Source organism: Chaetodon auriga, chromosome 16 (assembly GCF_051107435.1).
Source record: "Chaetodon auriga isolate fChaAug3 chromosome 16, fChaAug3.hap1, whole genome shotgun sequence".
In the NCBI taxonomy this organism is placed as follows: Eukaryota; Metazoa; Chordata; class Actinopteri; order Chaetodontiformes; family Chaetodontidae; genus Chaetodon; species Chaetodon auriga.
In genome coordinates, this window is record NC_135089.1 from 15681348 (window position 1) to 15708434 (window position 27087).

General features: G+C 44.2%; 1 protein-coding gene across 4 annotated transcripts; it reads left to right on the forward strand.

Moving 5' to 3' along the window:
- The first annotated feature begins 1156 nt into the window (after positions 1-1156).
- usp7 (ubiquitin specific peptidase 7 (herpes virus-associated)) lies at positions 1157-26474 on the forward strand. Of its 4 annotated transcripts, none has more exons than XM_076751874.1 (31): positions 1157-2183; positions 6131-6235; positions 6514-6712; positions 8680-8818; positions 9000-9088; positions 9199-9307; positions 9916-10046; positions 10423-10477; positions 10607-10687; positions 11095-11185; positions 11324-11406; positions 11582-11691; positions 12410-12587; positions 13331-13475; positions 13693-13823; positions 14890-15024; positions 15491-15592; positions 16006-16111; positions 16556-16648; positions 16761-16828; positions 17131-17231; positions 17841-17994; positions 18399-18466; positions 19035-19143; positions 19995-20072; positions 20204-20304; positions 21058-21157; positions 21448-21567; positions 22607-22678; positions 22861-22951; positions 24435-26474. In XM_076751874.1, exons 1-31 carry the CDS (start codon positions 2093-2095, stop codon positions 24539-24541), a joined length of 3342 nt encoding a protein of 1113 aa, XP_076607989.1. In that variant the 5' UTR covers positions 1157-2092; the 3' UTR covers positions 24542-26474. The 4 variants fall into 4 exon arrangements, with proteins under 4 accessions (XP_076607989.1, XP_076607990.1, XP_076607991.1 ...); XM_076751875.1 differs by having other exon boundaries at positions 19041-19143; XM_076751876.1 differs by having other exon boundaries at positions 12410-12566.
- The last annotated feature ends 613 nt before the right edge of the window (positions 26475-27087 follow it).

Here is a 27087-nt window from a genome sequence, read left to right on the forward strand (position 1 = left end):
CGGTCTGCTCTCAGCACTGCAGATATGGACCAGCTGAGTGATAGTATGGACGCTGCCTTGATAGAGGGATAATTCATAATCGGGCGTTTGCTGTCCTGCACAATGGTAAAATTAATTTTGAGTTGGTAGCGTTTTGCAAGTTGTTGTAACTGATTTACAGTTTTGCACCACAGTTTGTATTGCCGCAATTATTATAATCTTTACTAGATTTTTATGTGTGCAGGATACATGCGGCACTTTACTTGAAAAAAGAGTTGAAAGTGTTCTTTTCCGCCAAGTGCAGTGACAGTGCGTTCAATTTGTTGTGGTTGCAGGCTATTTCTGGTGGATGGATAATTCAGGAATTTTGGATGTAAATTGCTACCTACAATTTTGTAAGACCAATTTTGGCGTCTTTTCTGTAAATTACCCCACTTTAATTAAACCTTGAGTAATGCAGTATCATGCAGCAAAACCGGCCCTGCATACACCGCTGGGGAAAAACACCACTTAGTGCAAGCATGCCATCGGAAACTTTTGAGTAAACACAGACTAACCTGAAGAGCACCACGGGATCAGGCTGTAATCACACCTATATGAAATGTGATAATATCAACGAAATACATTAGTAAATAATTCAGCAAGTAAAAAGCAATAAACGTATTAAGTAAATAGAAAAAAATACGGTTAAAAATAACTATAATAGATGCCGCAAAGCAGCCCATGGTGCAGGTGGAGAGTAACTTATTGAAATGCTGTAGCACAATGTAAAAATACTGCAATACTCGTAATAATCATTTTACTCATACGAGGCATATGTACCCATGTTTTGCGTACACATTTTTAATTTGCTTGCATCGGAATCGTTCAATAAATGGGAAATTTAAGAGTGTAAAGTATGAGGCCCCATAAATGGAATTAAATTAGTAAACTTATTGACTTATTTCAGTACTTCAGTCATTGTAAAGCAGTGACTGGGCCCCGGTGCAACACGCAGTCACCTGTGTGCCCAGCCCTGTTTTGTCCTTTCTATAATTTCCCTTCATCCTATATTTGTTTTTAGTAATTCAATTGTATTCCCCTCGTATCAGACGCACATGCCTGAGCCCTATCGTTTAACATGCATGTGAACCTGGCCGGGGATGGGCCAGTGTTTGGATCTCCATGCGGATGTGACATTTCAGAGAAGAGCGCGACCGCCATTTTGAGATTTACCTCAGACTCAACACATCACAGACCACGGGAGGAGCGGGTCGGAAGCCACACAGCTCAGGCTAGCGTTGTATGACCGGGCACATTCCTCTTAAGAAACGAGAGGTTAGCTAGAAATGCAACGAGGTGCCGCGTTTGGTCGTTTGTCGTGTTAGGGGCGGTTCGGCGGTATTGGTTTATGTCGGCCCGTGGCAACTCTCGTCTCCGCCAACTTCCAAATCAACATTAGCGCTATTCCGTATTGGAAAGTGCTTTGAATGGATAGCTTTTTCCTCCGCTCTCCCCCAGACGAGGGACAATCGGAGGAGCACACGGACTGGGGATATCGCAGGCAAAGTTGTTGAATGTGTGTCTATATCAAATGAGCCTTTGTTTTCATTGTTGTTGTACCTTTATCAGCAGTTGGCTGCCGAGTGTCAGGTAGCTCCCCGCTAGCTCTAAACAGGGTATTTGTTCCTCAAGGTGCAGGTCGTGCTGTGCGTTGTCTTATTACCCCACATTTCCCGGGGTAAAGCCGGATTGATTTAGCTAATTTCAGCGGGCCTCCCTCTTCGGAGCCCCGGGCCATCCATCCCACCCCCCGCCGTCAACCAAGCGACTCGCACCCACCAAAGGCGCCGAGATTGGGCGAATAGCGAGCAAATACGTCCGCGTTTCTCTACCCGCTCCCCCGCCGACCTCCCCTCCTCACTCCCCGGCGCTGACAGCGGACAAGGCCGAGGTCGCGACAGAGCAGGCCCGGCCGCCGAGGCTCGACCTGTCCACCCCACCTCCGCATCCTACCACACCTCACCAGCAGTCCAGAACCCGGTTCCCCGCCGAGCCGACCCTGGACAAGGTCGAGGGTAACAGAGATAGCAGGGAGCCCCGCATCACAACCATAACAACAACAGCTGCCAACATGAACCACCACCATCACCACACGCAGCAGCAGCAGCAACAGAAAGCCGGCGAGCAGCAGCTCAGCGAGCCAGAGGACATGGAGATGGAAGGTAAGCAATGGTCCCTTGTAGGGTTAACGGACAGTATTTTTCTGTTGTGGATTTAGCAGCTGCATGAGAAATGCACAGAGTTTTATTTGTGTGAGCTGGGCTTAACTTTACCGTAAACACGAAGGGCCGAAGCTAGCTAGGATAGCCGGCTGCATTTTTGCTGATTGTGCGTCCGTTGCAGCATACTTGTGTGGAGCTGACCTCATTTTGCGTTATAAGCGAATGGAGCTTGCATTTCTCTCCGTGTGCCAGCGATATTTTATTGCTTGTAGAGAGCCCTAAAGAACCGTCCATCCACACTGTTGGGAGATGAGCCACGCAAATCATTCATTGGGATCGGCGACCGTATTACTAAATAAACTGTTCGTTTTTTGTTCACGTTCGTTTGCTGTTACAAGTTGAATCACATGCACTTTGCCAAATCATCGCCGTTTAGACTCCGCACGCAGTCACGGAGTTCCGGGCCCACATATTGTTGATAACCTAAATGTTTGTAAACAGTCTCGCTGTGACTCTCGCAATTAACTTGGAACCATCGCTAGGTAAATTAATCTTGCTGCTTTGACTTAAGCGTAGTCGTTGGGTTGATTTTGACAGTTATTGGCACCTGTGTTTTCATCAAAGATTGCTAGTCCGTCAGTGAAGTAACCGTAACTTCGCTGTTTTTAACGAGAGCGTTAAAACATACCCCTCTAATAACCTTTCGACATTTAACGTTACGCTAGCCTCTCTTAAAGATAGTGTTAGCATCGTGTCTGATGGCTTGTACATAAGACGAGGGCCTGCAAATTAACGATATAGGTTAACCACAGGGTAAAGTCAGTGAGTGTGGCCCCTTAAATGTGAGGCCAGTGCGTTTCGCTGGATAATATTGATTGTAAATAAGGTTGGTTTGGACAGCACCGGTTATCTGTTAAATTACACTGTGTGTTCATTAAGCTGGTAAAAAGTGTAATGCACATTGCTAGCGGTACGGCTAATTGTAAGCTAGTCAATTAGCCACGAAGGCCCACTTCTTTGCGTTCATCGGCTGGCTAGCTTGCTAGTTAGCCCATCAGCTAACGCTCACGGAGGGGGTGTGTGGCGTTCCAAAATGGTGGCTTGTATTTTGCAACGTTCGTTTTGGCTTTTGCATGAACGTTAGGCCTCTGCTTCACTTGATATAGATTTTTTTCACTTGTTTCTAATAGCTGTCTAACGGTATGATGAGTGATTACTTATTCTCCAGCACCAATTCCAGCTTGTTAGCTGGTATTACTGATTCCAGCTAATGTTGGCTAATAACGGCCTGCAGACGAATCTGTGGCTAGTGTTTGCTATGTAGCTATGTAGCTAACGCAGATGCGTCAATCGTGATTTGCTAAATTGCCTGTGGTATAACAAGTTTAGCCATCCAAGTAGAGCAGATGACAGTCTGGAAAAACGAATGTAAATTCTGCGTTGAGTTACTCGTTTGTTTATATGCCGGCGTTTGACGGTGTGTTAGGGAAAACGTTTGGCAGGGCTGGCAAGTAACGGTTGTCGCCGCTGCGGTAAGCCAGGCCCGCACTGGGGCAGCGCGGGGATTTGCTGCTTCATTGTATGGAAGACCAAACGGCATGGAGCTCGCCATTTTTAATGATCTGTGTTTTTGTTAGTCAGGTTTGGCGTCGGGGCCATCTCTGTTTGCCTTTTACTAACGTTTAACACAGAGACCACCCGCCATAACACCATCTTATTAAGTTTTTTCTAAAGTCCACTTTGGACAGAGTGGAGGCTTGTGGGAGCCCTCAGCATCACTGCGTCATTTAGTCCTAGAGATTTTATTATCTGTCTGCACGCATTGTTGTTTGCTATTCGGCAGCAGGCACTATCTCACATATCTATATAGGCAAGTAGAAACTGCCCCAGGTGGCATTTTCAATCCTTCATTTTTATACTTGTCTTACTAGTAGCAGGTGCACCCACTAGTCATCCTCACCACTTACTTTCATCCTTGTTGGGTTCTCTCTCAGTGCACTACAGCCTTACAAGGACAATGAAAACAAGTTGAAATAATAAACTCCTCGGTGATACGAGGCTCCACATAGTTGCATTGGGGTTAATCCATCATCTGCTCTGCATATTTCAATCATTTTGTCTGTTTTGCCACAGCAAATGTGACTAGGGTGTGAGGCTGTTGCTGCCACACAATCAGCCCAGTGTTTGTACCAAGTATGGCTCTCCAACAATGTAGGAAATTATGGAAATGAATAGAAGACAAACAAAATACTATTCTCAAAAGATACCTTTGTTATAAAACCCAAATTCTCTAATAGAGCAAGAGTATGGACTAAGATTAGCATCATAGTTAATGCTCTTGTTAAAGTGTATGTTCTGCTCTAATGGTATTTCTTGATCATTGTTTTGGGGGTGATTTGTACCTTTACTGCATCGCTCAACAATCACAAAGTAGAGAAACACAACTTAGTGCAGTCTGATGCATCAACCTGCATTTCAGTGTCTTGGTGCCACATGATTGTTACAGGATCCACTGTTCTGTTGTAACGGGTTGCTGCTGTAGGTTTAACACACATCTGGAGTTGTTTTTTCTGCCAAGCATACAGTTGTCTCATAGGAGAAAATTTTTCTTGGTAGCTAAAATTCAGTGGCTCTGCAAAATAAGTCAAGGTCAGATCACATTGTGTTCACTTTGGGTTTGAATGTAAAGATGTGTTAGTAAGTTAGTTAATTAGTTTAAGTAAGGGTAAGTTCTACAGTAGGCTTTGGTAGAATTCTGTCCATTTTGAAATCCTACGTCCAGCTCCGGCTCATATAGATTTCACTGACTGATCCATGAGCACGTACTTCTCAGAGGTTTTGGGATAGACCAACCCAGTGGGCGGAACAAGAAGTTGTCATGGAGTTGACTGACAGACCCCATTAGCAAGGTGTAATCCACTTGGGGAAACGAGGTCAGTCTCCTGGAGGAGTCGGTCAGTAAGGCTACCTGAAGACAGACACACACACTCACACACGCTCACATATAACTGACAATGCTGTGCCTGTTATCTCAGAGAAAGACGAGAAAACCAGATACACATGAAATACAGTGCAAGAGACCGACTGACACAACACATTTGGACACGTACGCTAAAGTGTTTGTATCAATGCTGTCGTTGCTCTCAAGACTTCACAATTCGTCTGCGGCAACATTGTCGTCATCACAGGAGACAGGCGGATTTCACTCAATCCTTGAAGTTGACTGAAAGCTCATCTGTTTCTGTCATCAATGTGTTTTGATAGATGAGACCGAGCATGGAGCCATCTCATTATTCGGTTGGGGTATTGTCCTCTGCGCGCGTGTGTTTTTGTTTGAGCGATGACTTGCAGCTTAATCCTGCATTGTGTCCATAATTACCCAGCCTGCTGTAATGTTGCATGGTCTTTGTTGCACACACACACAAACACACACTCTCGCACTCGCATTCTCTCTCTCTCTCGTTTGCCCTCACTCTGACACACAGACCGGGAAAGACGACTTGTCATGCTGTCTCAGCAGGGTTTTCCCAGTGAATTTTATGAAAGGGGAAAGGAATGATCGCTTTGTGTTGAGATGCAGGAGACAAAGATGGAGACTGTGGCTGCAAGATTGCTTTTTTGTTTTTTAAAACAAAAAAAGTCCAATCTCGGTTGATGTTGTCTTAATTTATTATGATTATCTGATTCGTAGTCTTTCCTTCTTCTCCTCAAAGGATACACACTGTATATTCAAAGCAACAAATTTGAGATGAAGTCTTGTCTGTGACCTTTTTTCGTCTTGATTTTCTTGATCTTGTTAGACTAATATTTGACCCCTGGTTTCTGACCTGCTGAAGTTAGCAGTTAACAGTTAGCAACACAGAGGCTTCTGCTAGCTTTTATCCCCCTAAAAAGGGTCTCTGTCCTGCTATCTCTGCTAGTATCACATTGTTTCTCTCTTTGTACAGCTGGGGACACAGATGACCCTCCAAGAATCCCAGCCAACCCGGTGATCAATGGTAACGTCGCCATGGCAGATGGACACAACAACACAGAGGAGGACATGGAGGATGGTGAGGATGATGTGCACTTAGACAAGTGAACACAATTACAAACACTGCAGTACCTTTGCTTGTTTTAAAGCTTGTGCTGTGAAAGAAATTGCTGTAAGTAACGATCCAGGTTGAACATCATCCTGTCAGTGACTCTGTTTAATTGGCTGTCAGTCTCACATTAGGATTTGAAAAGGTTTTCTATCCGCTGACCAGCAGGTCTTGTCGGTCACAGCTGGAGGAAACCTGTTCTCCGCTCACCATCTAAACTACCCCCTTCTTCTTCCGTCCTTCCACAGACACCAGTTGGCGATCAGAGGCGACTTTCCGCTTTGTGGTGGAACGCTTCAGCCGCCTGAGCGAGTCGGTGCTCAGCCCGTCCTGCTTTGTCCGGAACCTTCCATGGAAGATAATGGTGATGCCACGCTTCTATCCCGACCGGCCACACCAGAAGAGCGTGGGCTTCTTCCTGCAGTGTAATGCAGAATCAGACTCCACGTAGGTGTCTTGGTGGGACGAGGGATTTGGGGGGCATTGCAGAGACACACAGGCACACACCTGAAACATTTTGCAGTCTTGGTACCCATACACAATACACACTATTGCCTAGATAATTGCTTAAATGACCAGTTTCCATAGTAGTGAATTCTTATTTGAGAGGCCATCATTTACAGTTTATCTGATATTGCTGTGTTGGTGTTCCCACAACACGTTTGCGTTATAATAGACTTTTTCTCAACGTTAACCACATGTTAGAAAAGCTAGCTTCTCCCGCGTGTGTATTTTTGCTGTCTTTTTCCCAAGTTGCGAAGCTATGACATCAACAATAACATGATATGTTCGTTTTAATGATGGTCCAGCAGCGTCATAATTATGATGCTGTAGGAACAACACCAATATCAGATCCTGCACCTTTTACACAACTGGTTTTCTAATCAATGCAGACATATTTTAACAGTAGTGACACTTTGTGAAAAAGGCCTGAACACAGTTAAAGTTTGAAAGTTAGAGTTTACCGTTAGTGGAGGACATACACTACAGTAAGACATTAACATTATAGTGCCCATATAAATAGCTGCCTTCCCATACATGCCCATTTTCCATTGTTTTATAAGCTGGAGTAACAGTTGAAATGATTCTGCTTTCTTTGACACTGAAGCGATCTCTATAAATTGATGTACATATATTTTCATCATTATTCCTCCAGTATTACCCTTCTGTTTTTTGTATTCACTCTCTAGTTGTCAAAGCCTGCCAAGGCCTGTTAATCATCCCACCAACATGCTTCATGGCTGGCATGGTGCACGCCTATGCAGTGTTTGGATTATGTCAAACATAGCATGTAGTATGATGGGCAGAAAGCTCAACTTTGGTCTCATCAGACCATCAAACCTTCCTCCAAATTGTTATAGTCTCCCACATGCCTTTGGGCCAACACCAGCCCAGATGTCAAGTTAGTTTTTTCAATGATGTCTTTCTCTTTGCTGCAACCAGTGAAGCATTAGTGCAGCAGTTATCTTAGCAGTGGGTTACAAATGGGCATGTGACAGGCAGGGCCCCCTGCCCCTCAGAGGGTCACACTCTGATAGTTTCTCCTTTTTCTTAATTTTTGACACTACTCAACTCTTAGTAATATTCATTCAAATTTACTTTAGTTTGAGTTGTTGGACCTTGAATGTACAGAAATCGCTTGTCATACGTTTCTTATCCACAGATGATCTTAATTCAATTTATAATTTCAATTTAAAAATGCTGCTCATGTGATGACAGCTGTATTTCAGTCAATAAGGTGAATACCTTTGTGTTTTGAATTTATCTTTAATTGACATGAATTTGTAGAGACTTTGGTCCCTGGAAGATTTTCTTTGGTTTCATTGCAGCGATCCTGATGACCTGACCTTCTAGTCACGGAGAAGTGCTTTGTAAACCTCAGAGGCTTTTCATTCTTGAAAGTCGCCTCTGTCAGACACAAAATGAAAGGAAGTGAAATTGGCTGTTGAGGCCTGATCACCTTATAATTCCCCTTCCTGTGTTACTCTGTTAACTTCCTTACTTGGCTCAGTGTTTGTTTTGTGCTACACTACGGATGCACTAAATGAAGGTCACAAAGATGATCTTTTGCTTTAGCAACATTATATCTTACTTGCACATTTATTATGCTTCTTGTAACGCAGAATCAAGTTTCTAATTTCTCATGAACCTCAACAGAATCTAGATAACACTCATTCAACCACCATACCTGCATAATTCCTAAACAATTGAATGTTATATCTGCAATAGATCCCATCTGTATCAAAATACACATCATGGGATACATGAGCCAGAATGTATTCAAGAAAGTGCAGTTAATCATGTGGAAACTGGTCAAATTATTTTGAAAAAAAAAAAAATAAAATAAAGAAATTTTGTCTCACAATCTTATGGCACCCTTTAAATATGTCTGGACCCTGTTCTTGGTGTTTCAGGTCATGGTCATGCCATGCACAGGCCATGCTGAAGATCATCAACTACAAAGACGACGAGAAGTCCTTCAGCCGCAGGATCAGTCACCTGTTCTTCCACAAAGAGAATGACTGGGGCTTCTCCAACTTCATGTCCTGGAGTGTAAGTAGAGGAAGTGACAGAGAAATCAATGTCGCATTAATATTAATAGACAGATAAGGTTTTTAGGTGGGACAAGCACCACAGAAAAAACATTGGCTTTGTGGCATAGACGCATGCTGTTGGAGACAGTGGGGGAAAAACTCAAATTTCTTTTATTTGTTGATTGATTTTGGTGTTTCAGGATGTGACTGATCCAGAGAGGGGCTTCATCGATGATGACAAAGTCACCTTTGAAGTCTATGTCCAGGCGGATGCCCCACATGGAGTGGCGTACGTAGCTCTTGTTTTCTCTGGCATTTTGTCCAGTCCTCCCACGTTTAATTTCTCTGTTTTGGTTTTCTGGATTATGACCCTAACATCAGCTTCCCCTCTGTACCCAGCTGGGACTCTAAGAAACACACAGGCTATGTTGGACTGAAGAACCAGGGAGCTACCTGCTACATGAATAGCCTGCTACAGACTCTCTTCTTCACCAACCAGCTACGACGGGTATGGTGTTACCTTACGTGTTAACTTAGTGCACTGGCCTAAGCTGACCCAATGACGATGTATTTTTCATGTGTATATGTGTGCACTAGAGTTTCACTTAAGTGTTGCTATCTTTTGTCCACATGATGTGTCACAAATATTAAAGGCCAACCACAAATATAGGTTTAACACTGAAATGTATACTGAGATTCCAAACCTGCATGTGTGGTGTAAACATCTGCGGTGTGCAGCATCTGTTTTGTTTGTTAATGTTGTGAGGCCCTTTAATTCACCATAGTCTAAAGCCCTTACCAGGAATCAGTATTCAAGGGAATATTTACCACCAGTCTCCAACCTTCAAGACCTGGTAATATTTCAGGGAACATTCCAAGAACACCGGACAAAAACAGCTCCTCACCCGCCATGTTCTGTGCAATGATAAGTCTTCCGCCGTGTACGCACACATCCAGCCCTGCCCCATCTTCTTCTGTTGAGTTTTATGGCGGTTGGCATCCTGAAGTGTCGCATTGCCGCCATCTGCTGGGACTGTCCCTTGCCACATCTATTCCTGATATGTATATGTCCCTAATTCATAATCCTGGTGTGAATCCTCCTGCCTCTCTTCCCAGGCGGTGTACATGATGCCCACAGAGGGAGATGACTCGTCCAAGAGCGTTCCCCTGGCACTGCAGAGGGTTTTCTACGAGCTGCAACACAGCGACAAACCCGTCGGCACCAAGAAACTCACCAAGTCCTTCGGGTAGCGTAGACACTTTTGTTATTGGCCGCTCATCTGTCCTTTGTCTTAAGGTGACACAGGTGGAGGCTGAGAAGTCAAACCAGTGTTTATTGTCTTGCACTCAGGGGTGTACATTTAGTATTTCCTCTTAATGTTCTCGTTGGAATTGAAATGCTGGAAACATCGAAGATGGGGGGAGAAAGTGAGATGCTAGCACAGAATTAAGAATAAGAACAACATCAGAAAGATCTTCACACTAGTTTGTAGGTGCAAACACTTGATGATTGTGTTAAATCTTATTTTTAGAAGAATTTAAAATGGTTGCCAGCCACAAATCTTCCCTGATCCTTGAACATGTCTGACTGCCTTGCTGTGTTTTTCTTTTTCCTGTGTGAAGATGGGAAACACTAGATAGCTTCATGCAGCATGATGTACAGGAGCTGTGCAGAGTGGTGAGTTCTCTCATGGTCTCTTAAAGAATGTGGGTGTGTAAATGTATGTATGCTGAATAATCACTGATTTTACTGTGTGTGTGTGTGTGTGTGTGTGTGTGTGTGTGTGTGTGTGTGTTCGTGTTCCAGCTCCTAGACAATGTGGAGAACAAAATGAAAGGCACTTGTGTTGAGGGAACCATCCCCAAGCTCTTCAGAGGAAAGATGGTGGTATGTTTTGTCTCTCCGTCCTCTCCTCGTCGTCTTGTCTGACCAGTCTTTATGGCTACGCTCACATTTTGTGTCGTTATGAAATGCTTCAGTCTGCCCTGAGCTGCGTTTCAAAAAGACAAATTATGTTTGAGTGAGATTTATCCTGTTTATTTGTCGAAAGTGAGGGTTTTCAGTCTTACTTTGCCGAGTAATGTCAGCCTGGCATGCTTTATGTAAATACCGCTGCAGATTTTGTTAACACAGTGATGATTTGAAGTAGTCTAACTTGGCACAGCATGTTGCCTGGAACAAGGTCAGTTTAAGAATAGAATGAGGTTAAATCAAGAAGTGTCCCTCTTAGAAATAATATTTTTAACTTGCCAATTGTATCACGCTGTCTGACCCGTGTGTGTGTTACTCTGCAGTCATACATCCAGTGTAAGCATGTGGACTACCGGTCAGAGCGGATAGAGGACTACTATGACATCCAGCTTAGTATAAAAGGAAAGAAGAACAGTGAGTAGCCACATCAATGCAACTTCATGGCTTTTCTCAAACAATGGAACAGTGGTGCTGCGCCATCAGCTAATCTTTTACTGAAATACACTACGTGGGTTTAAACTGACTTCACCTTCCTGATGTGCTTATTTCCAGTATTTGAGTCATTCAAAGACTATGTTGCCACCGAGCAGTTAGATGGAGACAACAAATACGACGCAGGAGAGCATGGCCTGCAGGTGAGGCCTCTTGTAGTTTTATTTATTTTTGCCGTATCTCAGTTACGCAAGTACATGAGATGCATCTAAATGATCAGATCAACAAGCTGGAAAACAACAGCATACTTCTAAGTTACTTGACACTGCAGACAGTAAGGCTTAGAGAACAATCTTCAATGGCATGTTTGTGTTGCAGGAAGCAGAAAAGGGAGTGAAGTTCCTTACCTTCCCTCCAATCCTTCATCTGCAGCTGATGAGGTTCATGTACGACCCACAGACTGACCAAAATATCAAGATTAACGACAGGTAGGACAACACTCACTCACACACTCACATGTACATTCTTTTTATTTTGCTCACACATGCTTTCAGAGACGGTCTTAGTCCATGTTAACATCGGTTAGAAGAGCTGTATTTTTCTGGAGCTGGCTCTTGAGCCTTCTCTCTCTGAACAGCGTGCCCTGACCTACTGCGCGAAGACAGTGAGAAAGTGAGTCATTGAGGGGTTTTTTGCCCTGTAGGCCATATCGTTCTGTGTAAAGCTTTGTGGCAGCTAATGGTGTTTTAACAATCCACCAGGATAATGTGACACTTTCAGAACACGCACACATGTGCAGCCATCCAGACAAGCTAATTTTCCCCTGTAGCTTCTCTGAGGGGCTCTGAGTCATCCTTGTGACGGCGCCATCAGCACCTGGCCCCCTGTGGGCTTTGTATATGTGTACTCACACAACATTGAACTCTTGCACAAATATCTCGCTCCTTGTTCTAATATTTGACCCTTCTCTCTTCAATTTCCTCTCCTTTATTTTTTTTGTATCCGTGCCCTTCTCTCCCTTTCTTCTCGCCTGCCATCTCTTATCTTCTCCAATCTCTCCCTCCCCGCCTCTCTTGTCCTGGATTTACATTTTCCATTTCTCCATCTTCTCACCCTTCCCCTCAATCGCTTCTCTCTCCCCATCCCCATCATTTGTCTGTCTGTCTGTCTTTGCTTCTCTCCCCTCTGCTCCTCTTTCCTCTATAGGTTTGAGTTTCCAGATCAGTTGCCCCTGGACGAGTTCCTTCAGAAGCCAGACTCGAAGGACCCAGCCAACTACATCCTGCACGCTGTGCTGGTGCACAGCGGGGACAACCATGGCGGTCACTACGTCGTCTATCTTAACCCAAAAGGAGACGGCAAAGTGAGTGTCAAGGAACCAATAGTGAGAGCAATTTTTTTATGCACCTTTCACCCAAAAATTCTGTGGGCATGGTTGGGGTTTCTGCACGAGTATCTGTAGTTTTGAGAAACACTTGCATTAAGACTACTGCCTGTTTTTGTCATTATCAGGGATGCTCGACTTTGTTGTCTTGATGAGTGTCTTGATTGATTTGAGTCGCTGGAGTTCTGCGCTGGTCTCCTATAGAACTGACATTAAACAGAGTTGAATTAGCTCCATTCAAGAGTCCAGCTTTTGTGGCTAACAATGCATGTGACATCATTTAAGCTCACTCCTTGTATTGTTTTTTCACACCCAATGTTAAATCTACAAATTCAAAGTAGTAGTAGTAGTAGTATGTCTAAAACCTACACACCTACTAAACCAACACCCTGAGCCACTCACCTGCTGAACTCCTTACTCGCACTCACACGTTAGAGCAGTGTATTTGTAATCGTGTGACAACTGGTTGAGCACCCCTGTACTAGCCATCCCTCTAAGAGGAGGACAATGAGACATTTCTAGATGTGCTAACATAAGGTGATGAGGTATCACCTTATGTTAGCATTATGACTGTGCGTGTTGGTATTGGGGTTGACTGACAGCATGTCAGAATGATTTGACATAAATGGTTGTCTTAAGTGCTCTCTGGTTTCTCTTTTTCCTCTATCCTTTCTGCCCCACTCTTGCTCCTCTGTCCTCCTCATCTCCCCTCCACCTCCCCCCTCTTGTCTATCATTCTCCAGTGGTGTAAGTTCGATGATGACGTGGTGTCGCGGTGCACCAAGGAAGAGGCCATTGAGCACAACTACGGTGGACATGATGATGACCTCTCAGTGCGCCACTGCACCAATGCATACATGTTGGTCTACATCCGTGAGTCCAAGCTCAGTAAGTAATGTACTCCCCCTGCTTCTGCCTCTCTGGCTAATATTCAGCAAAAGCTGGTTTCTAGAGAGCCTGTGCCATTCCTCTCAACTGCTCTGCCAATCTGACCTTAAGTACAATATACTACATAAGTATGAAGCACGTGAGAGGGCTTCCACTGTGACTATAATAAAGAAATGTTGGTTTTCAATGTGCACTTGCATCTCTCTCTGTATCCCAGGCGAGGTGCTCCAGCCGATGACTGACGTGGACATCCCCCAGCAGCTGGTGGAACGTCTGCAGGAAGAGAAAAGGGTGGAGGCACAGAAGAGGAAGGAGCGCCAAGAGGCTCACCTTTACATGCAGGTCCAGGTAGGAAACCAGGAAGTACTTTGATGGCCGTTTTTAATTAGGTCCGGACCGTAAAGCAGTGTAGCACTAGCACAGTGTCAACAGACCAAACCAGCATACTGGGCTCATGCAGGGTTTAGTCTTACATGCTGTGATGTGAGCAAATTGGTGCTCATTACATTAGAATCGTGATGGGGCTTAATATGTCTTGTTGCTGTGGATGTGACCATACCAAGATTATCTATAATCTTTCTGTATTTTTCCGAAAAGATTTCACATTAGCCATCGATACAAGGCGAATGTGAAACTGAGCCAAGTATCCTTATCTGACCAAACATAACATGCAAAACTGCTGTCAAAGCTGACCAGACCTATTATGGTGAATACAAGAAGTATATTGTATTAAGGCAATATGATGGTGCCCTGCGGTTGTTATTGTGACATCCTTTTCTATTTGGGCATACATACATAGAGGGCTCTCCAAGTGCCGAGGATTACTGTCTGTGAAGCAGAGTCTGCAATGGTTTTCTCTGTCAGCAGCAGGCAAGAATGTAGGTCCTCTCGCTGCGTTGTGACAACACAGTGTGGTCAAGAGGGTGAGAAGAGAAGCGAGTGATTACGAGGAAACGGCTTGTTAAAAGATACGAAAGGTTTATTCTGTTCAAAGATGCTCCACCTTTACTATTTGGTCAGGTATAAAGCCAGGCCAAAGGCCAATTTCTCTTTATTACTTCCTCCTGGAGAGGCGATAGGAGGAACAAATACCTGTCATTGGCAGGTTGAGTGATAAATCCAGTTTGCATTTAGCCTGTAACTCTGTAGAAGAAACTCTTTTTCACATTTGTTTAAACTGATCTCATATGTGATTGAAAAATTTTCTGCATCAATATATGGACGTTCCTCTTGCCGTTATGAATGTGTGGAGTGCTGAAATAGGTGCAGCTACAGTGATCTGGTTAGGTGAGGCTGTACAGCCCACAGACATGTCACTGCAGTTTGGGCAAATTTGTGCCTATTGTGTTGTGTTCCCCTGGGCATTAGGTTCACTAAGGTTGCTTTCTTCTTGTCCTCTTCCTTCTCTGGCCAGATGGTGACAGAGGACCAATTCTGTGGACATCAGGGCAATGACATGTATGATGAGGAGAAGGTGAAGTACACAGTCTTCAAGGTCCTGAAGAGCTCTACGCTGCAAGAGTTTGTCCAGAACCTCTCCCAGACCATGGTGAGAGACTCAGGAGTGTGTGTGTGTGTGTGTGTGTGTGTGTGTGTGTGTGTGTGTGTGTGAGTGTGAGTGTGAGTGTGTGTGTGCGCGTGCGCGTAGAGGTGGGGGGGGAACAGTGCAGGATGTTGGGGTAGGCCTCCAGACTAACTTGACCTAGACAGCTAGTCAGCAGTGTGGAGCAAAACACGAGTGCACCTTAAATCTCCCTCACATTGATCAAAAGTTTGTACGCCATGATGACAAATACATAATTAAAATAGATAAATGAAAATGCTCACACCATGCAGCTAAATGGCTTCAGTCTGGAAACCTGCCATGACGCTTCTTGCCTCCTCTCCTAAACACTCCGTACCCCTCATACGTCTCGTTTTCCTCCCGTAGCTACTTTCCATCTTTTTGTGTCATTATGACCTTTTTGTTTTTTCCATTCATCTTTAAATTAAACCCAGCGTTTGGTTTGCTGCAGGGTTTCCCACAGGACCAGATGAGACTGTGGCCCATGCAGGCCCGGAGCAATGGAACCAAGCGACCCGCCATGCTCGACTACGAGGCCGACTGCAACAAGTCGGTAAGTGTTTGTGTCACTCAGAGCCATTTGTGGGTGTAACCTGTGGAGCTATTTTTGGTCCTCTGACAGTTTGTGGAACATGCTCGTCTGTAGTTTTACGTGCAGTCAGGTGAGAAGCTTCGGCTGTATTGTTCCTGTACATCCAGTTCAGGTGTAGTTCTGCAACATGTTTAATTTAATTAAGCTTACCCAACAGGAAGCAGGAGAAAGCAACTGAGAGATGATTGAATATGATTGAAAATGGCCCACATGTGATCGAGTAGTCACTGATTCCAGGAGCCACATTAGTGCATGTGTGATATGTTACATGAGCATTGGTGCCCATGCATGTGTACGCTACTCTGTGCATGAGTGCACCCTCTCTCTCTCTGTTTTGTTTTGTTTTTTTTAATGTGTGCTCTTTTGCATTTCAGATGATCGACTTGAGCGACAACGAGAACCCCTGGACAATATTTCTGGAGACTGTGGATCCAGAGATGGCAGCCAGTGGGGCCACGTTACCCAAGTTTGACAAAGACCGTAAGTCCCACACACCCAGCTCAGTGTGGCCCCTCATCATTTTCTGTTGTCTTATAATCTTATCACCGTGTAGCATGGCCCCTGCGTCATTCTTCTATTTAATTTTCGTGGATCTGTTTTGAACTGGCTTTGTATTCTGACTTGGCACAGTTGACACACTGCTACTTGAACTATGAGAAATGCAGCTTCAGAGGTGAAGATCACTGGGGTGTTACTGTTAACACTGTAGGAAACACTCCACAATGTCTGACTGTCCTCGGAGTAGTTTTGGGTGGCTTGAATGGCAAAGTTAAAACCATCTTACCGTGTTTAAATTCTAACACTACTTGTGGTCATTTATTCTTTGCTGTCTAGCAGCGTCTTTGTTTAGACCACGTTGTTGTCATCGGTCGGTTCGCCAGAAGTGCTACTGTATTGTTTGTGACTTTGTCTCTTTCTTTTCAGATGATGTCATGTTGTTCCTGAAAATGTATGATCCAAAAACCAGAAGCTTAAATTATTGTGGACATATCTACACACCTATATCCTGCAAAATAAGTGAGTGGTGGCAGCACGCAGGTCTATTTTAAGCTCAGCACACAGTCATAGTTCAAGTAAAAAATGCGCTGATTAAATTGTGTTTCTGTTGCTCTTTTCTCTCTGTAACCAGGAGACCTTCTGCCAGTCATGTGTGAGAGAGCAGGGTTTCAGCAGGAAACTAGCCTTATCCTCTATGAGGTGATCTATTTATGTAGCGCTCACTCGCCGGCACATTCCTCTGCCTTTTTCTCACTTGTTCTCACTCTTCACTTGCTCCTTCACACACACACACGCTCTCCTGCTCTTCTATCTGACACACACAAGCTTTGCCTCGCAAACTCTCTCATGCACTCTTTCACACTGTCGCATGCACCGTCTCTATTTCTCACACTTGCCCTTCTGCAGCTTTGCACGTTTACATTATCCTCAACAGAACATTCTTGTGTGCTCGCACAGCTTCACTTTAACTGCATTTCCCACGATGCCTCTGTGTGTTGCAGGAAGTAAAGCCCAATCTAACAGAGCGGATACAGGACTATGATGTCTCTCTGGACAAGGCCCTGGATGAGCTCATGGACGGGGACATCATTGTCTTCCAGAAGTAAGACTGTTTGTGCATTTGGGACGTTCAGTGTGACCTCATTTATATCACAGTATAGTGTTTTGTTTGCACCATGCATGGGGACATCCCGCCGTTGGTCTCATTTCCGCTGAGTGACAGCTGGGGGCAGCAAAGCCCCAACAAACGTAGCAATACACCAACAAAAGCAGTGAAGAAGGCTGTGAGCAAGTAAACATGGATGTAACAAAAATGCTACATTTGAAATAAAAAATGTGTCATGAGGAAGGAAATGCTCTCCACATGTGTGTTAGACCCCCAATTATACCCAGGATGTGTTTTGGAGAGTAGCAGTGAATGTGAGCTCCACAGCGCACCTTAAAGCTGAACTCTGATGGAATGCAGAAAAGCAAGGAAGATCTTGATTAGAAATATTGTTAGTTTTCAAATTTTGCGGTTTCTGTGCTGCTTTGCAGCCTCGTCTTAATGTCCTCCCTCATCGTGCCTCCTGCGACCTGCTCTTCATCTGCCTCTGTCACGTCTTTGTCTACTGTCTCTTCTCCTTCCCGTCTCCTTTCTGCCTCCTCCTGTCAACACTAAACCTTCTGTATCTCGATTAATCTGTCTTTCTGCCTCCCTCCAATCGTGCAGGGACGACCCAGAGAATGACAGCAGTGAGCTGCCGACAGCCAAGGACTATTTCCGGGATCTCTATCACCGCGTGGACGTCATTTTCTGTGACAAGACCATCCACAACGACCCCGGCTTCGTGGTCACGCTCTCTAACCGCATGAACTATTTTCAGGTACTTTGTTTGAAGTTTGCCATTTCAGTACGTTTGCATCAGCTCTGTTGAAAGGAGTACATCAGCTTCCTGAATTAAAAAAGAAAAAAACACACAGCTGGGCCTTTTCAAAAGTTATTTTATACTGACATTAAACCGTAACATAGAAGTGTCAAAGGAAAACTGATCACATATGTAAAATTGCTCAAGTGAACATCTGGCGAATGGGATATTGTGTCTTAAAACACAAAGACGGAGTGAAATATCTTTTCAAAAAGCCCAAATGCTTGATGCTCTAAATGCTTACAACCCGCCGAAATCTGAGCTGGGTGTATTATAAATAATATCTTTTAGATGTCCCCCCCCCCCCACCTGACAGCCATGCGCTGATCCTTCTTCTAATGTGTGTACTGTCTGTTTGTCAGGTGGCCAAGACAGTAGCGCAGAGGCTGAACACAGATCCCATGCTGCTGCAGTTCTTCAAGTCACAGGGGTAGGAGGCTTGTCTCATCCACACACACACACACACACACACACGATCAGTGATGCAGAGGACACAGGAGTTTCACACCATTGTAACGTAGTTAGAAATTGTTTTGTTTCAGGCGATGAGAACAGTGCACCTCTTCAGTTGATATTGAGTGAAATTTGACTTCATTTTCAAGTGATTATCAACATTTTGACAGACACAGAAGAAGTGCGTTGAGTATATTTATACACTGTGTTCTCACTCTCGCGGCTCTTGTCATGTTTGCCTTTGATTACTTGCAGTAGAAATGTTGCGTAACCTGTCCCCCCCCACCTTTCTCTGTTGTTTTCCTCTAACTCCTCCCACTCTGCCTCCCTCCTGTCCTCCTCTCTCCCTCACCATTCCTCCTCCGTTCTGCCTCTGCATCTCTCAAATTTCTCATCTTTCCCCTCCTGTTCACCCCACTCCCCTCCCATCTTTTCTCTCCTCCTTTACTTCTTTTGTTTCCACCCCCCCGTTTCTTTTCTCCTGTCATCTGTCCCCCCCCCCACCTTCGTTGTCCTCCCCCCCTGCCTGGTGGTGTGGTGGCCAGGTACAGGGACGGTCCAGGGAATCCTCTCAGACACAACTATGAGGGAACGCTACGGGACCTGCTGCAGTTCTTCAAACCGCGGCAGCCAAAGAAACTGTACTACCAGCAGGTAGGAGAGACTGTTTGTCATGCTGCTCATCCTCCTTATTTCATGCAGACCATGTCTGTCTTAACATTCCTTTGTGTTGTCTTTGTTCACTCTTTTCAGTGTTTATATTTGTCATTGCAGCTGTGTCTTTCAACCTGAGCTGCAGCGATTAATCAATAAGCTCGTTGACAGACATTTATTTGGCTGCTCTTCTGATTACTGATGAACATTTGTCACAGGGAAAAAAATGCATGAGGGACTGTTTGCTGTTTCCTGATGTCTTACAGACCAAAAGAGTCATTGATTAGCTGAGAAAATGATGAGCAGCTAAGTCACTGATAAATGTCGTTTATGATTGCAGGCCTGCTTTCAACTGCCAATGTTTCCCCTGTGCATTTCTTATCATATTCGTACCAATCAAAGATGCTTTTTGCATTCCAGACAGTTTAGCACACAAACAGTGTAATTATGTCTGCACAGTAAACTTGAGATGGAGAAGCAGATCTATGTCAAACAATGAGCCGACTGCATACTCCATCAGGGAAGTGTTAGGCCAGCTGCTGTTTATGACGCGGCTTAGTTTGTATTAGATGGTCCGAGCCGAGCTGACAAAGCTAAAGCTATCTTAGCCAGCTTACAGCGGTCAGCTAATGTAAACGTCCCTGTGTCAGAAAAAGACCAACTTCAGATAAGATGAGCCACGCATTCATCATCCTCCATCAGTGTATTATTTTCCAGATAAACAGCTGCACCCCCAGCCTCTCTGGCAGTTCAATGAAGTTATTTATGTGCAAACTGAACATGCTGTATTGAATGCAGCACAGAGCAAAGCGTCTTTCTGACTCTTTCCTTCTCTCCTCATGCATCCGCAGTTAAAGATGAAGATTACAGACTTTGAGAACAGGAGGAGTTTTAAATCCATATGGCTCAACAGCCAGTTCAGAGAGGAGGTAAACACACACACACACACACACACACACACACACACAAAATTAACAGCCACATAATGTGTGTCAGTCTCACTCACTCACTCACAGTCCCCTGAGGAAACAGACATAAACTGTGCGTATGTTTGTTGCAGGAGATCACCCTCTACCCTGACAAGCACGGCTGTGTGCGGGACCTTTTGGAAGAATGTAAAAAGGCAGTGGAGCTCTCTGAAAAAGGCTCTGAGAAGCTCAGGTATCCACCCTTCAGGAGTGTGTCATTATTTTAGTGTCATGCCTTTCAGTGTGTATTACAGCCTCCTGTAGCTGCAGGGGTCCTACCCTGTGGACCTAACATAACATGATGGTGAATGTTATGAAAGCGAGTATCAGTCATAACAGCTGTTTTTATGCAATCTTAAGACATTTCTAATCACAGCTGTAGTATTATGGTACATATATGCATGAAGATAAGATTTTACATGCCGGCAGATTGAGGAAAGCCATTGCAAGCAGACAGTAGAGCAGACTGGTAAGGTGTGTGAGTGTAAGTCACTCACTTGCCTCCACCCTGAGACAAAGTTCAGCCCACAGTTTAATCTGTAAATCACAAACCTCTTCATATGCCTGAGATTTTGTGCCCAGTGTATCTCGGGTCAGGACATTGAGGAGGTGCTTGTTTGAAAGACTTTCCATTTAAAGGTTTTATTGAGGACTTCATATCCTGGCCTGGTGAAAACGGGCTTTTGCCTCCTTGCTGTCCTCAGAGGTACTCAAATACCGCAGCCTGCACGGATTCATCTCACTTTCTCAAAGGGAGCGGTCTCTAACAACTCTGGGATTTTCAGATCTGAGTCCAATTAGTATTTTTTATTGACTAATTTTAATGTTATTCCCTTTTTTAATGTGATTACATGCTCTGAAATATGAGTTACTGTAGAGCACTAATCCTCTCTTCCACTGTCTGCTCCTTCTCTCTGTCTCTCCTCCTCTGTTTCTCTTCCTGCAGGCTGTTAGAGATAGTAAGCTATAAAATCATCGGGGTTCACCAGGAGGACGAGCTGCTAGAATGTTTATCTCCGGCTGCCAGCCGCACCTTCAGAATAGAGGTAAGTGTGTATGTGAGGCTTCTCCTCTGTCTCCTCTCTTTGTAGTTTATTTTTAGTCGTTTTTCCTCTAGTCACTCCTCCACCTAACCAGGCCAGGAGTATGACAGTTAAACTTTTTCACACGGATGGCTCAGTTTGTCTACACAAGCGGCCACTTTGGCAGCCATCATTTGCAGGGTTTAAAGCAGCGAGATCATTTTGACCATACATCCATGTCATAACCTGCTCTACAGTTAAAAACTGACTAAATCTCTTCTCTCTCACTTTTCCCATTCTCTTCTCTCACTCAGGAGATTCCTTTGGACCAGGTGGACTTGGACAAGGACAGTGAAATGCTAATCCCCGTCGCTCACTTCCACAAGGAAGTCTTCGGCACCTTTGGGATCCCCTTCTTGCTCAAGATCAGACAGGTGTGTGCTCTCATTTCCCTCACGTTGAAAGCTTGAACTTAGACAAGTTTACAAGTCTGACAGTAAGAAAATACTCAGAAAAGAGGCAAAATTGGATTTTAGATGCCGCTGAAATGTGTGCGTGTGTTATGAACGTCGTACATTGGCCTGTAATTTAAATGTGTACATTAATGCAGTGGTTCCCAAGCGGTGTGCCATGAGTAAGGCTTGTGCTGATTGGCAATCAGATCATATATCGGCGAAGGGATGATCGGCGATTGGTTTTTCCCAAAGGCGATTTTCACTAACTTACTAACAGAACTGGCATGTTAATAAAGTCTAGAATATGCATCCCACTGTGCATTTAGAGGTGTTTCTTGTGGAGCGGCATGACCACCCACTGAGCCCCATTAAGGAGCATGAGTGATGAGGATTTTAATTCCTAAAATTACAAACCAGCCTTTCAATGGATCTGACACCCCACATCCTCCCTTGTCCAAAACTTTGCTCTGCCCTCCGTAAGAATAGTTAACGTCATAGATATGATTTAAATTCTGATGTTAAAGATACCAATGCAGTGATATTGTAGCACAAACACAGACTTATCCAGAGCTTGCAGACAGGCTGTGTAATCTCCTTCAGCTCACCTTTGGCATCTGAGCAAAACCCATAATATACAAGAGTTTCGTTGACACTAACCCCATGTCTAGACTGCTAGCGTATCTCTCCTTTTAATCTATGCAGCTCTGTCTGCACCAGCTCCTAGCAGGCCCGCGTCTCACAGGTATAACTGCGACCTGAAGCGTTTAATTACGCTCCAAGTCAATTTTTTTCAACAGTATGCCTGTAAACACAAGGTTGATGTCCAATAACGGAGCGCTGAATAAATATATTTATCCACATTTTGCAGCCCAGGCAAAGCATAGCGTGATGCTTTGAGACAGAGAGGGCAATGGCCCACTTTTCCCATCATGCCGTGCTGGACTGAGTAGTTGAAGTTTGCTGTTTTATGTTTGAAATGTTAGTTTTTGGTAAGAGTGTCTTGGCCCCCCTCCCACAGGGTGAGTCATTTCGGGAGGTGATGAGGAGGATCCAGACCATGCTGGATATTCAGGAGAAAGAATTTGAGAAGGTAAAACATCACACCCAAAATAATAAATACACACTGTTCATTAAGTGTCGTCATTATGATTCTGAGCAGAGTCGACATGAAGTGAGGCAGAACTCAGTATAACCAGTCAGAGTATTTAGTTTTCTGGGGGTAAACGCTGGTAGGCTGTCGAATAACATGTTTGTTTGTGTGTTCATCCTCAGTTCAAGTTTGCGATTGTGATGATGGGGCGGCATCAGTACATCACTGAAGAGGAGTATGAGGTCAACCTGAAGGACTTTGAACCACAGCCAGGTATTTACTGCTGCTGCTAACACAGCTGCTGGCTTTACTGTTCTAATGGTTGTAACTGAACAAACACAGCAGGCTATAGCCAAGCTCTGAGAATACAACAAGAGCAGGCAGATGCATCACAAGGACAGTCCTGAGAGATCAGTCATTTAAATGAGGTGGAGGACAAATCCTAAATGCTGTGTCGGCCAGTTCAATTCACGCAAGAGCAGAGATGCAAGATCGCGTATATACCTGCTTCTCCGAAGATTTGTCTTTGTCTGGGTTATTATGCAGCGTTATAATTTCAGAAACCACAGTATTTACCATCTCTTATCCTAGTCGTGGATGAGGTTTCCTGTGTCTTTCCAAATGGCGCACTAATTCTCAGGGAGCTTCTGCCAGGGTGTGTAGAAAGTGTCTCCCAGTTTAGATCATCCTCCTGAGGGTGATGAGGTGGTTGTGGATGATGCTGAGGCAGGCAGGGAGAAACCAAGGGTGGAGAGGGACAGACAGACACTGGAGAGGGACACGCTGAGGTTGGAGTTGTAGTGGTTTTGTCTGTATCAGAAGAACAAAGGAGACTTACAAGTATTTAACCCTGAATGAGGCGATGCTGCTCTGAAATCAACAGTTTGTTCTCTGATGTGATGGCAGTTTTTAAATGTTACAAAACTGTGTTCATTTCAATACGCTTACTGTTCCGGGCCAAGGCAGCAACAAGTGTCCAGGATTGGATTGAGCTGGTTGAAAGTCTCCTTCAGTATAGAACTGGCCTTCAAAGTTCAGCTAAACGTGGTCTGCCAGAGCAGCGCTAGTAACCACCCGGAACACAAATGTCCTGATAATCTGAATTATTCCAGTCTTATTAAGATGCTTACCTGGCTTATGGTGGCCTGTAACAAAGACAAAGTCCAGGAGAATCACAAAGAGTAACTGCTGGCTTTACTTCTACTGAGAGCACTTCAAAACACGTGTGTGCCAGATGCAATGTGCTGATTGGACGGTGCATGGTCTGGTGTAGCTGTTGGTGATTAGTGGCCTGCGGGCCCAAACTGGATATCCACCCATAGCACAATTCATATGGTTAGCATCATGGCTCTTTACTGTAATAATATTAAAACTGACACAGTACAAGTCTGTAACCCCTGTCATGTTACAGGGCCCCTGCATTTGTGGGGTCCCCTGAATCATTCATGGTACCCTCTTCCCACCCCATTATTGCACCCTTGCTTTAACATCAGGCCAGAAGTCATTAGCACGAGGAGGATCTCAAACAGCAGTACTAGTGTATACACTTGTATTTATTGAATGTTCATAATACTTCTAAATACTGAAAAGTCTCTTATCTGAGACTTTAAAAGCATCATTAGCGTTACTTTAGCCAGAAAGCTTAAATATCCCTCAGTATCACAGACAAGTGACCGATGTCTCTGTTAGTGTGCTCTGCCACCACGGTTACTGTCACTGCTGCTCCACACGAACACTGTCTGTCGTCTCCCTCCAGGTAACATGTCCCACCCGCGCCCCTGGCTAGGGTTGGATCATTTCAACAAAGCTCCAAAGAGAGGTCGCTACACCTACCTGGAGAAAGCAATCAAGATCCACAACTAAAGCAGCCCGCCCTTCCTCTTTGTCCTCCTCATCCTCCTCCTCCTCCTGCTCCGCCTTCCTCCCTCCCTACTTTAACACACCATAACCACAGACTGTAACCAACCGTGTGTGTGTGTGTGTGTGTGTGTGTGTCCGTGTGTGCGAGCGTGCTTGTGTGCGTGCGTGTGCGCGTTCATCACTTTTAACACCCCGCCTGGACACCTCTACAGCTCTACACCGGCACTATGTCTTCAGCGATACGGATCTTGCTGCAGCTGACGGATTATCCCTCAACCACAAAATAAACTGCACCAACCACCTCCTGACTGTTGATTTTGTTGTTTATTTTATGGTTGTTGTTTTTTTTTTTTTTTATCATCTGTCTCTTCGTTTGAGGCTGTCTCCACCCCGACACCACCCCCCCTCTAGCTTCTTTACCTGTTGACTGCTTTTTTTTTTTTTTTTTTTTGTTGCCTGTCTGGAAGAGGGAGAAATGAAATTGGATTTTAATATAAAAAGAGGAGAGAGAAGAGGAAGTGGAACACAGTATAGATATATATGTGTCTATGTAGATATATATATATGTATCTATATAGACACACATATAAATATATATATATGAACTTCTAGACTTAGTTTTTTTTCCCCTTGTCCCACCCACTCACTGGCTATTTTTCCTTCATTTTTTCTTTTGGGGGGGGGGTTGTTTTTAAATAAAGAGTTGTTTGAAGAGGCATCATGCTGCTGTGTGGAGAGTTTGATGGAAGGATGCTCGCGAGGACTAACTGACAGAAAAAGAGGGGGAGGGCGGATGCTCTTTCTTGGAAAAAAAAAAAAATCCCGGCTGCGAACTGGCGTCCATCCCGAGGCTCACTAGTTGTCCTTTATATTTTCTGCTCCCATCTTTAGTGCAACAAAACAAGTATTTCCAAGTTTACACGCACTTCTTTCTCACTTAGTTTGGTTGGAGGAAAAGTGAATTAATTTTTTTTTGTTTTTGTTTTTTTTTTTTTGTCTCTTTCTGCAGATCTTGTATAATAAAATAAAAATTCACAGCATCTGTTTAAAAATAAATGGGGAAGAAAAATAAGGAGGAAGATTTGTCTGTATTTCATCTTGCACGTTGGCACTTAGGTTTCTCAGGACGGGCAAATGTACAGTTTGGTCGTGGCTTTGAGTTGCTCGGTGACTTTAAAGGAACACACACACACACACACATGCACGGACATGACCCCTTGGCTTTCTCTTCCATTCTTGTTTTTAGAGGTGGGGGCGGGGGGGTTGATGTCTCTCTCAGTCATTCCTCCTCTGAACGCAAACACACTCGAGCTTGGTCATCCTCTCTCTCGATTGAAACTGTCGCCTCCGGGCGACTGGGAGCAGTAACTGCGCTATGCTTGGTAGGGAGCCTCAGACGCTTTGAGCCCCACAGGTTTGAGGATTGTGTAGAGACAAAACCAGCATTGTAAGAAACACTTTAAGTCCTATGAATTCTTTTGTTTGTTTGTTTCCTTTAAAGCACAGATGGAATGCTCCCCTAATAGCGCATAGCTGGCTCTGTAAAGACAACATTTAAGAATTGTATATTTAAAAATATGAACGTGTAAAATTTAAGAGAAACACACGCCTTTGTTGTTGGGTACAGAAGGAGCCAGGTGTCCATATTTCTTATGTGTAAGGATTTCTCTTTTTCTTTGCGTTCCTGATGTACCATTGACGATTTTTTTTTTTTTTTTTCTGTTACATTTGGATTTTATTTTTTCTTTTCAAAACTAACTGCATTGGTTTTGTCTTGTTAAAAAGCAGTACAAAGATGACCTGCAGAATCACACCTTAATTTGATCTTTTCCAGTTTAAAATCCTCAGTGTAGCAGCAGTGTACGACAACTATTCCTGTATATTGCCTTTTTGCTGGAAAATGTATGTTGAATAAAATTTTCTATAAAAACAAAAACACTGCTGCTCGTCCATACCGGCGCTCCACCCGAAACACTGTTCGAGGAGAAGCTAGACCTTTTGGGAAGTACTCTTATTTGCTGTTTTGGTGGAGAATTACAGACAAAGACTGATGCGATGTCAGTTTTCTCATCTAACTCTTGGCAAGAAAGCGTATTTCCCCAAAAAGTCAAACTACTCCGTCAAGATTTAAAGTCGCCTTCAACCTTCAACCTCCAACCTGTCGATATCTTACTCCTTGTTTGGCTGAGAATCATTTGTCAAAATCTTGCCTACATGCACTAAACTCCAGAATCACACAGCATGCTTCAAGGTGGAAGACGTTTTCAGAAAGGGTGTTTCTTCTCAGTGAGGTCAGAGGTCGGGTTCACATACAGAGCAGCACACCCTGGAGCTGAGAGCGGTGTCTCGCTCAGTAATGGCTCCCCAAGAGATGATTGTTACAATTTAAAGCAGACTAAGAGCCCGCAGTGATGCTTTAAGGTAAATACTAACATCAGCATGCTCACCTGCTAAAGTGTGGCAGGTGTAATCGTTACCATGCTTGCTGCTGGTGTGTTAGCACGCTAACATTCGCACTAAAAGCACATCTGAGGCTGGAATGTCATTAG